Source organism: Fundulus heteroclitus, chromosome 5 (genome assembly GCF_011125445.2).
Source record: "Fundulus heteroclitus isolate FHET01 chromosome 5, MU-UCD_Fhet_4.1, whole genome shotgun sequence".
Lineage (NCBI taxonomy): Eukaryota > Metazoa > Chordata > Actinopteri > Cyprinodontiformes > Fundulidae > Fundulus > Fundulus heteroclitus.
In genome coordinates this window covers 42,246,411-42,258,636 of record NC_046365.1, presented here as the reverse complement: position 1 = coordinate 42,258,636, position 12,226 = coordinate 42,246,411, and the positions used below count along the sequence as shown (strand labels likewise).

The window sequence follows — 12,226 nt, the reverse complement described above, 5'->3', positions numbered from 1 at the left end:
CTCGACCGTTTCAGTTCCCTGCAGTAAAATCATCCTCAGCTCCATCAGGAGGTTCTAACAAACAGTTTCTGCTGAACGGAGGTGAGTCCAGATCTTTTTACACCTTTGTGACGCCTTGTTACCACTCAGACTGAACTTTTATTTCAGATTTCTGCTCCATATCCACTCAGATCTGCTCTCTTTGTTTGTTGACATACTCCCTTATGAATGCTGTGATCTCCCTCTGATCTGACTGGCTGATTCCCTCCAGGTGGTTTCCAGGCTGTTTTTTCAACTGGTTGCTTTTGTATTTTCTCTATTTCAAACCATCTAACAGAAAACTACGGAGACATGTCGTTTTCTTTCTCATAGGAAACAGAAAAAACAGCTCAACATTTTTATAGGAGGTATATTTTGGCTCCTGTAGGTAGACTTTTCACTGAGATCACAACAAAATGTGTGTCCTGTGAAATTATGCGCCAAAGCACATTCATACAGCCAGTCTTTGGAGCTGTTTTCATACACAAAGAGCTGTTTGCCACAAAGATGAATTCACAAATTAAGAAGTTGTTACATGGGTCAGTGAGTTACAAAGACAGGAATTAGCAGGGCTGTTTATGTGCTCAATGATCAGGCTGACATTAGTCTGACATCCTAACACCAACACATTAACACAGTCAGTCTGTTGCAGTCTGTGACTGATACACTACAGTCATGACTTTAATGGAGGAAGCAGCCATGCTGGATTTAGAGGCCTGGCCTGGTGGAGCTAAAACTTATCAGATCAGCGTCGTGATTTCAGGGCATGTTCTGTGAAATAATGATAACGGATCTCTCGTTTACTTATTAAATAACAGGAAACGTGATTCCAGCATTTTATTGAGAACCAGGCTGGAACTTGCCCCCCCCCCCTTCTAAGCCCTGATCTCCAAATCTGAGCCCACTGCCTCTCGCACATTACTGTACCAGCTTCATAAGACACTTCATCATCCAAACCTTCACAGTCCCACATAGAAAATACGCAAGCATTGACCTTGACGGACCAGTCTCCTACCTGATTGCAGCTGCTCAGGTGTTTTAGAGGCGATTGGCCAGAGGTGATTTTAGGACCCGAGCCGTAATGTTTCCTTTCACAGCGATTTTCCTCTTCACGGTATTCTTGAGAAAAACCCAACTTCTGATCTCAAATGTAAACCTGAGTGGGTCAAACGCCTCAGCTGATCCCGTTTGTGCAGCATTTAGGTAGCTTCCTTCATCACTTGATGCTTTCTGAAAACGTTGCTTTGCTTTTACGTTATCTTAATGTTGTTGGTAAAACGAATAAGGAAAAAGGATGTTTCATTGATTCAGTTTTACTTATACAGTGCCACACATTTACACGTCATCTCAAGGCACTTTACAGAGTCAAATTCAATCAAATCATTCAGACAGATTGATCATTGACTATAGGCTCTGCAGTGGTGCAGCTGTTAATGTCCTGCTGGCTTTAAGACATTTCACCTTCTTGTTTCAGGTCTCGGTGTGCAGACATGTCCACAGCCAGCTGTCTGCTGTCTGAGGACCACTTCCGGTGCTTCATCTGTCAGAATGTCTTCACGGATCCGGTCAGCACACCGTGCGGACACAACTTCTGCAAGAGCTGCGTGACAGAAGACGTCTGTGTCGATGTCCCGTTTCAGTGTCCCGTGTGTCTAAGGATGTTCTACCCTAAACCAGAGCTGCAGGTCAACGCTGTGATTGCTGAGCTGCTCGACGTGTTCAGACGCTCCGCTCAGCGCCAGAACCCAGAGGCACAAGCTGCTGAACCACGTAGAGGTTATTTCTTCACTAATACCAGAGGGATTGTAATAATTGCCATGGCTCTGCTGTTCGTTTTATCTGCCCAAATCAAAGAAAACCCTCATTTGGCCGAGGAAACAAAGGGAAAGAAGCCAGAAAAGCCAGAGGTAAACATCCGGGACATGATTGAGGAAATCAAACACTGTTCACAGCTTGGCACAGAAGATGTTTGGACCTTTAGTTCGGCTAAGAGATGCCTGAATCTGACCTGGGATCAGATGAAGCTGCTCTCTGCTGCTCACCTGGAGCAGATCTTCACCCAGGTGATGAGGAAGGAAACTCCCAGGCTGCTGATGCGAGCCGAGCTGCTGAGAGCCCAGCGCTATGTGGCGGATGTGACTCTGGATCCGGACACTGTGCATGCCAAGCTCTTCCTGTCGGATGACAGGAAACAAGTGAGATGTTGCGTTCCGAAGAAGAGTCTCCCGCACGACCCAAAGAGGTTTATCCATTTCAAATATGTTTTAGGAGAGCAGAGTTTCTCATCAGGCAGGTTTTACTTTGAGGTCCAGGTGAAAGGAAAGACTAACTGGACCTTAGGGGTGGCCGAAGAGTCCATCAGAAGGTTTGGACTCATGAGGCTCCGCCCCCAGTCTGGCTACTGGACCTTAACTGTGAGGAATGGGAATGAGTTCTGTGGTCAGTCCGAGCCTCCGGTCTGTTTTTCTCCTCAGCCTGTTCCTGAGAAGGTGGGGGTGTTTGTGGATTATGAGGAGGGTCTGGTCCTCTTTTACGATGTAGATGCTGCTGCTCTGATCTACTCTTTCACTGGTTGCTTCTTCACGGAGAGACTCCACCCGTTCTTTGGTCCAGGTCACAACAACGATGGCACCAATGACGCCCCGCTGATTATCACACCTGTGCGCCTCCAGAACTGACCCATCAAAAACACGATGTCCCCACTTTCAATAGTTCCTTTTTCGTTGTTCTTTAAATGCATTTTGTCTCTGATGATCTGCTTTAAGCACTTCACTCTGAGCGATTTCCACCCACCAGTTCTGATAAAATACAACTTTACCTGTTACTGAAATCAATCCCTTTTTTCTGAGATCGGGCCCAGGAGGCAACAGGTACCCCAGACCAGACCCCCCTCTCCCCAATGACATCCTGCAGCTCATTCTGGGGAATCTCAGGGTGTTTCTCGGTGGGATATATAGTCTCTCCAGGGAGTTCTGGCTCTTTCCTGGGGTGGGATGACCCAGAACTTGCTTCCTCCTAGTGGAACGTGCCCAGAAAACCTGCAACGTGAGGCGTCTAAGTGGTCGCTGCAGTAGTTACTGAAATGTATTATGTATATGTAATATGATTATCTAATAAATGCTGAACAGAAACAGTAATTAACAGCATGCAAAACTCTTTTTTCATGAGATAACTGAGACATTTTAATTGAATAAAAAAGTGGAGAAAAAGCTCCTTGTGCCTTTCTCGTCTCTTTACATCCTCTCCCAGAGCAGCCACAATGATCTAGTTTATTGTTTCTGAAGATGCTTCAGAATTTTTAACGTGTTATGCACAAGAAGTAGCCATGTCTCATGTGAAGTTCAGACAAACGAGCAGAAATTTTGCGAAATTACAAACCAGCAACTTTAAAACATATCAGGTTACTCATGATTACGTACTAAAGTAAACTGCTTTGCCACGGCAGGCAGAGCCGCCATGATAGGGTAACATGCTGAAACGGGCCCTGAGGACAATACAGTTAAGATTAAAGGGGAAGTCCGGTCAACGATGAAAAATCAGTGGATCATTAGCTATACCTAAAACTAACACGTCCGTGGTGATTGAATGAATTTAGCAGTAATCAATAAGAAAATAAAAGCATAAATTGTCGTCTCAATCACTGTGTATGGGGGGGGGGGGGGGCATTATTGCCCAAATATGGGCAAAAATGGCCGCCTGACATCACATCCTGTAACGTAACTTCGCGGTGAGCCGAGGGTAGTTCTCCACACTTTACAAGCAAACTCAATAGGAACTGTTGTACACCGCTGCAATTAACAACAATTATTTCAGATTTCCAGAGGAAATTGGATGTAACAATACATTGGGTAAAAGTGGAAAAAACATTAGTTTTTTCACTTTTCCCATTCATGATCCACCGTGTTCTTTTGTTGGAATACCAACATGAACAGAGAGGATTTGCCATCTAACTTCTGGCCAGAGAGAAAAAACGTCATATGCAGCCAACATTTCGAAGAAGAATGTCTTCAAAATGACATAAGAGTGAGACTTTTCGGTACATTATTCTTTTTTATAATGTAGAATATGCTGGAACATTTGTTTACCGACCAGAGCGGTGGAGGGATACGACACACTTAGAAAGTATGCTGACAGCAGCAGAGTAAACTCAGAAGGAGCAGATCTGACCGTATTTTCTGCAGTTTACGGTTGCAATAACTGATGATAACTGCTGGAAGTAGATTAGGCAGTGCAGATCACCATTTCAAGTAGGGTTGGGCGATATATCGAATATACTCGATGTATCTCGAGTTTTCCTCGGCGCGATATTGAAAATGGCTTTATCGTGACCATCGTGTGCAAATGTTCACGGCAAGATTGAGCCGTTGTATTTAATTCACTGTGAGTTTAGTTTCTCCCACATTCTGTGAACGCATCATTCGTTCCGCCTCCAAGCCAGAAAGCACTCTGGCGCAAACACAACAACGAAGCCGTGCGCATACTTACGTTGACCAGACAGCGAGAACCATGGCGACAGCGGGCGTTTCAGGCCGTGGTTTGGATTTCACAAGAAGGAGGTCGAACAAAATGCGGTAATTTGCAAAACAAGCCGTAACACCGTTGCCACAAAAGGTAGCAGTAGCACAAATTTGTTCCACCTAAAAAGTCATCCAGTGCAACTCTTGTAAACTCCGCGTGTCGACCCCCCCCCCCCCCCCCCCCAAACACTGAAGGAAACTTTAATTAAACCAGCCGTAAAACTGTTGAAACTGGCGTCTTCTTTTGCTAAATCCCATATGACAGAAAAAAAAACCGTTTGTTTCAAATTTCCCAGCTCCTAAAGAGCAACGGACATATTTTTGAGATGCTCTGAATATGTAGCTGCGACTGGTCAGTTGATTTTATAGTCACTATACAAGCTTTTGTTTTTGGGATTGTCACATTTTTATTATACAAATTTTTATGTCTTAAGCACAAAAGAGCACCTTTTATTTCAGGTTTATTTTGTGTCAGACCTTTTTTTTTAAGGTCCAGTATTGACCATGAAACAGTTTAATGTGGCAATATTGTAATTTGTGAAAAGCTTCTATGTGCAGCTGTGGTTAAAAATGGCTAAAATATTAAATTTTAAATTAATTTTTATTTTGCAATACATTTTTCAAACAATAAAATTTGACACGTTAATATGAGATATGCCAATGCAACTTTTAGGCCGTGGGCCAGAATCTGTACGGTGACTTTTCGTATGAACTGTCAGGGGGCAACTTTCTTGCACCGGGATAAGTTGCTACACATAGCAGTGATCTCAAAACACCAATGTTCCCACGTTTTCACTTGCACATTAAGAAGTTATAGCCGATAAAAAATCTAAACTGTGGCGCTCCAGTCCAATAAGTCACGTGATTCGATTTTTGCTGCTCAGCCAATCCGATCGCTGTATTGTCAGCTGAGCGAGTTTACCACGTCATCATGGCTGCGCCCGTAAGATGGTTGTTTCTGTTGTGTCTGTTTCCAGACGAAGAAAGCCCAATAATAGCATTTTGTGGCGCCACCTGGCAGAGATCTTGATGGCAAGAAAAAAATAAATAGCCCAGACCATCCATCCATTCATCCATCCATCCATCCATTCATCCATCCATCCATCCATCCATTCATTTTCTAACACGCTTATCCCTGCGTTCGCGAGGTGCCGGTCCCTATCTCCAGCTGTCAATGGGCGAGAGGCGTTGTATAAACTGGACAGGTCACCAGTCCATCGCAGGGCAGAAATAGTCCAGACTTTTGCCCAATTTACTGTGATATCACCAAGACCTGCTGCGCTAGGATAGCACAGGTGTCGTTGTGCCAAACGACTTATCCCCGCCAGAATTTGTATTCCCTGCGCCAAGAGCGCATTCAGCTGGAAGAATGAATCTAGTCAACTCCGCCTCATTTCCAACCTATTAGGCGTGGAAATGAGGATGTTTTACTTTTCTTAACGAAATATAGCAATGGTGTCGTTACATTATCGTTCATCCATCCATCCAGTATAATACGTTATGAGAAAGAAAACGGTCATTTCCAGATGTGTCACGAAAATATTAGCTTTATGTTATTAGATTGTCGAATGTCTGTCTGCTGAAACCAAAATCCACCTTCCTAAGTCCATCACAGCTGTCTGCTGGTTCTCTTTTTTTCTTTTTTGGTAGCTAAACCCGCATGAATAGATTATATAAAGCGGATTTCACGTGTGATCAAATGAACACTGAATAAAGGCACAGCCAAAATTATCAGATTTAATAAGATTTTAATTCAACCAAGAACCTTATCGAGATATTAACCGTATTAAGAAAACGAGATATGTCTCTTTTAAAAATAGAACAACGTATTAGGAGTTTAAAAAAAATAAATTTCATTTTACTAGAATGTGATGTTTAAAATATTTAGACTTCACAAAGCTGGAGGTTAAAACTTTTATTGATTTCAAAAATACAATACAAAATTCTACAAATTCCGAAGGGGATAACTCGTTTGGCACAACGAGTTTATACAACGCGTCTCACCCATTGACAGCTGGAGCTCGGCACCAGCACCTCGCAAACCCAGCGGGGATAAGCCTGTTAGAAAATGGATGGATGGATGGATGGATGGACAGATGGTCTGGGCTATTTATTTTTTTCTTGCCATCAAGATCTCTGCCAGCTGGCGCCAGAAAATGCTATTATTGGGCTTTCTTCATCTGGAAACAAATGCATACAAACATCTTACGAGCGCAGCCATGATGAACTGATGAACGCGCACAGCTGACAATACAGCGATCTGATTGGCTGAGCAGCAAAAATCGAATCACGTGACCTCTTGGACCGGAGCGCCACAGTTTAGATTTTTTATCGGCTATAACTTATTAATGTGCAAGCGAAAACGTGGGAACATTGGTGTTTTGAGATCACTGCTATGTGTAGCAACTTATCCTGGTGGAAGAAAGTTGCCCCCTGACAGTTCATACGAAACTTCTTAAGGAAGCGTCCTACAGATTCTGGCCCACGGCCTATTTAGGCACTATTTGGCTAAAAACATTTGTTATTCAAGTGTGTGGATAACACTGAAGTTGCCAGTTATGACAAAACTGCATAATTATGAAACTGAGTGCATTGAAATGATGTAATCGTGCTGCACGCTACCCCCTTAAGTGGTGGGGGCCCCCATGACAGAGGACTGGCTGCGGTAAACTAAAAAAGAGGCACACATACCCTTCAGGATTTACAAGAAGAAAACACAAGTAGGAAGAAAATGAAAACGAGACAGTGGAAGGTTAGCTTGTGTGCTAATCTTGTTAAAACAACTATGCAACACTGACACCTGGTGTTAGAAAGCGGAGTAGCACTGCACTTCATTTGGCCCGTTTACAAAACTTTACCACAAGATAAAGGCTATTGTTCTTCAGGGGTGGGAGACCGTATGTTTATAATAAATATCATAAACAATATTAATATTATAAAACTAAACGATGCTACACACATATATTATGAAACAGTCTAGAGTTATATGTTTGACCTAATCAATGGAAACATGACTAATATGAAGTAAATGTATCAGTAAAATGCAGTTTAAAGGTATGTAGCCACGTAGAAGTGATGTTTGTCAAAAGGAGTGAATGCTGGAGGTGAGGAGCATTCATTGTCCGCATAGTGGTGAGACTGGCAGATGGAGCAGAGGAGGCTGATCTAAGCTCTGAGACCCCCGCAATGTAAGAAGAGTTTTATTGGAGAGAACAAAATGGGATGCGGCCTGTCGCTGTGGATGAAGCAGTGGAATGAGTGGTGACAGTAACGGAGACAGTTAATTTTATGCAGGTGAAAAAGAAATCAAGTGACATAGATATTTACATTTCGTAAATAATATATCTTTAAAAGCTTAGACTGTTCGGTGTTGGGTACAGCGTCCCTGGTGGTCTAGTGGTTAGGATTCGGCGCTCTCACCGCCGCGGCCCGGGTTCGATTCCCGGTCAGGGAACAATGTTTTTAGTTTCTACTCGAGCTTTTATTGTCGTAAAGTTATATATTCAAATATTATTTAGTGTTACCGTGATGTAATTTCTTTTTAGACACTCCACACATATCAGTTGTTTTACATTGCATTGGTGAAATTAAGAGTTTGCTTTAACGATCTCATAGGGAAGTAATACTATAAAAACAAGGTGTTTACTGGAATTGTCTTTTCATCAGTGTCAATGAAAAGATTAAAATCTATTACAAAAGGTTGTTAAAAGTGGGTTGCAGCACCTTGTCATGGGGAAACATAAAAAAAGAACCACCTCCTTCGAGCCGGATTCGAACCAGCGACCTAAGGATTACTGGCAGCAACCACTACAGTCCTCCGCTCTACCAACTGAGCTATCGAAGGCGGGATGCATTCCATTTCGCCATATGAAACTTTTGACCCGGGTGAGGTATGTGTAAACACTGTATTTCTACTAGTTTTAGGGTTACGGTTCACTTGAATAGAAGGTACACGTACCTCCGCAATCTACCAATATTTTTCATCGGTCGAGCTGAAAATATGGCAGCCAGTGAGTAGCAACAGAATCTCGACTGTTTCGAGGTTTTCCAGTAAATTCACAAATTGCCTGCCGGTCCGGGAAGTGAGGAAGCTGAAGTTGGCTTCCGAATTGACTCTTACTATTTGGGAAACGGCTAAAGGGCTATTTCCCCTGTTTTCATGACCATAAACGTCTTTAATCTGCTCTAGTTTGAAAAAAATACAGTCCTTAGACTCTTCCAACCTGGATTATATTATTCCACATAATAGCAGACTCGTTTAAAAACATCTGTGAATCCTTTATCTGATTTGCAAAAGTTTAATAAAGGGTGATTTTTAAGCTTTTTGTTTATTATTTTGCATTTAGACCACATTACATTAGAACCAGTCCAGTTCAAAAACTACAGCCCCCAACCCCCAACCCCCACCCCCCCCCCCCCCCCCTATTATAATAAACCTTATTATTATGATTATATTATTTCACACTATAACGGCAGCGTCTTTAAAACCCAGTTTGTGAAAGCTTTATATGATTTGTGAAAGGTCATTAAATCCCTATTTTATTGCTTTTTAAAATTAATTTTAAATGCTAATTCTTGAAGACACTATAATTTAAAAAATACATGAAAAAAGACATAGCAATGAGATAAGGAGGAGAAAACTGATAAAGTTATTAGCCTAAAGCTAATGCTCAAAGCTACGTCTGCAAAAGTCCACCTTACTTCAGCTAAAAGGAGCTTCTCCAGGCGTGGCGTCTTCCTGCTGTTGCTGCAACTGATCTGATTATTGGAAGTAGGAGTGAAATGAAGAGTTGAGCATTAATCCCAGAATTTAACAATGTGAGTAAACATATCTCTTTTAGTTATGATTTCTAAGCATGGATATTATTTGAAGAAGAAATTCACCAAAAAAAAAAAAAAAAAAGAAAAAGAAAACTTTCACGGCACAGTCAAAGTAATTAATCAAAACTCTTGGTATAAATATACTGGTTGTAATAGACTGTTTCTCCAATTTATGCTTTTTATGTGCCTTTAATGTAGAACATTTATTACAGTTATAGCATTGTACCTTTAGTGGAGTGCAGACGCACAAATAGTGTTAAAATAGCCCTTTAATGACCTTTCACAAATGAAATAAAGTTTTGAAAAATCCCAAAGTGGATTTAAATGTTTCCACTATAAATGTGGAATAATATAATCCAGGTTGGAAGAGTCTAAGGACTGTAGTTTTTAAATCAAAGCAGATTAAAAGGTAATGGAAACGGGAATAAACCTTTTTCGAATCGGAAGCCAACTTCAGCGACATGAAGGACGATAATGGAAATTGTAGCTTGGAGGCGATAACTATCAGTGTCTCACTAATTCCTCCCGTTCCTGCTTCCGGTACCGACGCTCGGTACCGACGCTCGGTACCGGCTTCATGTCGCTCTTAATGGCGGGGGGAGGGTGCAGCTCTCGGAACCTCTCACCGCCGCGGCCCGGGTCCGATTCCCGGCAGCTGCTTCCCACTTCTGCTTCATTCTCCTGACACAAAGTCCTCACTGAAGAGAAAATATGACTTCATGGACTTCCAGGACTTCCAGGAGTTTTTTAAACGTTTATAAGTCAAATGTCAATGTTTGTTCTTAACGAACATAAAGAAACTACTTTTGTTTTTGTCTTTCAAAATAACGGATCACGATCCGCCAACTTCTAGCAGGAGTCGAACCCGCGACCTCTGGATTCCCACCATTAACCGCAGGTTGGAGCATTATTTTCTGCAATGAGCGATTATAAACTGCATGAATATGAACTTTACTGTCAGAATACAGGTAACTAAACCGCATATGATAGAAATAACTGAATATTCAACAATACAACCAACACTTTTACTTAAATAAACTACAGCTCACCATCAACCGAGGTCTCTGGACAACACACCTGTAACATTAACCTGTCGGTCAATGGTAGGCGGGACATCTGAGTCAACTCCACCACTGATTGGCCACTAGAAGATTGACGCATTCCTCTGATTGGCTATTAAATTATTGACAAAAGATCGACTTCGCCATGATTAGCCGAAAGATTATTGACCAGTCCCGATGATAGGCTATTCAGTTATTTAGGGATTTAAAGATTGGATCTCAATGCCTATTGGTTGTCAGATAACGGTGTCACACCTTTCCTCACCCTATCTGGACCGACTTCATGTTTTCAGTCCAGGTTTCCTCAGCGATGCAGATAAAATACGCAGAAACATGGGTTTAAATTTCATTCATTCTTTATTTTTCTCGTATTAATCATTCATACTCCAGCAATTATTTTTTTGCCATATATTTACACTTTTTAGTCATGTTTTCATGCTTTCAGACCAGCTCTGCGGTCACGTCTCTCCTCCCACCTCACAGTGGGCCAACAATGCACAGATTTACTGGTGAGGAGAGTTGCTGTCAGCGGGGATGAGACACAGCGATGGCTGAAATAAAAAAAAAAAAGGACATCACAGCTGGCCTCAGACGCTGCAGGCGCACCTGTTACCTGCAGTCAGAAAGAAAAAACGCCTCCTGACCAGGTCAGCGTGCAGCGTCTGGACCAAAGAGCAGGAAAAGTGGATCCTGACTAACCGACCTGAGCGTCCAGCAGCAGGACAGCTGATATGTGACACTAAGAGCTTCCTGTAGCTCACAGAACTGCAGGAACACACAGCTCTGACTTTCAGTTAGGAAAAAAAAACACATTACAAGATAAAAGTCACTGTGAAATGTCCTTTTCCAAAGAAAAGATGCAAATCAGCTTCGTTTCTGGACACAGAACAACAAAAGACGTCGTATTCAATAACACTGTCTTTGAAAACAACCAGGCTTAGTGAGCGCCACATGAATGTACAAAATATAAGAGACAAAAAAAAAAAAAGGCAATTTATTCTAGAATAGTGTCAATAATGCTATTAAAAAGCAAACATGTACCTACAGGTGATTAAAAAAGCAACTTAATAAAGACATTAGAGTGGAGGCTGTAACATCGTTAGGACAATCAGCGGCGGATAGATTATGATACAAGAACCCAAATCCAAGTCTGGTCCCGGATCCGCGGCTGTGACGGCGATCCGGGTCGCTAACAGAACCTCAGAGACCCGGCCAGACGGACTCCGCCTCTTCAGCTGCGATTATTCTTTATCTGACAAAGAAAGTGCATAAACCTCGCCATCTACACGCCTCCTGATTGGCTGAGCCCAGCACATGGCAGCCAATCAGAGGCAGCAGAGTCCAGAATAAAGACGCATTTAATGAACCTCAGGGGACCAAATCATTTTGATCATTTTGATCTGAGATGATAAAAAATATCAAACAGGTCGCGTTTTACTTTCCTCAAGAAAGGATTTGGTCAAACTTCCAGGAAAGTTAATTTTCCTGACATTAGATCAGGTAAGGATCTACTAAAGATTTCCACTAGTTCAGTTGCCAAATAAGGGAATAATTTACATAAAGTATCAGAATAATACTTTTTAACTGAGCGTAAAATCAGCTTCCAGCTCACTGGAGGAAACTCTGGATTCTGGATGTTTGATAAAGAAAACTCCTTCCAGATTTTAGCAGTAAAGGGCGAAACATGACAGGAGCTGAGGTTCTGATATCCCAGCGTTCCCTGAATGCAGCCTGGGTGGCTGCGGCTAACAGAACCGCTCCAGAACCTCCAGAACCGCTCCAGAACCTGCCGTTCTGGATCTTCTCCCA

At 42.2% G+C, this 12,226-nt stretch overlaps 2 protein-coding genes and 1 non-coding gene across 4 annotated transcripts in view; 1 reads left to right on the top strand and 2 right to left on the bottom strand.

Moving 5' to 3' along the window:
• The first annotated feature begins 553 nt into the window (after positions 1-553).
• LOC105921643 (E3 ubiquitin-protein ligase TRIM39) lies at positions 554-3,221 on the top strand. The gene is made up of 2 exons (XM_036136680.1): positions 554-561; positions 1,493-3,221. Exons 1-2 carry the CDS (start codon positions 554-556, stop codon positions 2,694-2,696), a joined length of 1,212 nt encoding a protein of 403 aa, XP_035992573.1. The 3' UTR covers positions 2,697-3,221.
• A 5,070-nt stretch (positions 3,222-8,291) lies between these two features.
• Positions 8,292-8,379, bottom strand: trnay-gua. Its single transcript is given in 2 exon segments — positions 8,292-8,327; positions 8,343-8,379. It is a non-coding gene; the product is annotated as a tRNA-Tyr (tRNA).
• A 2,376-nt stretch (positions 8,380-10,755) lies between these two features.
• LOC105921642 (E3 ubiquitin-protein ligase DTX1) overlaps positions 10,756-12,226 on the bottom strand; it is a 28,437-nt gene continuing 26,966 nt past the window's right edge. For both annotated transcript variants that reach the window (XM_036137621.1, XM_036137622.1), the window contains exon 12: positions 10,756-12,226. This exon is cut by the window's right edge and continues 670 nt beyond it. The gene's annotated coding sequence lies outside the window, so the exon portion shown is untranslated.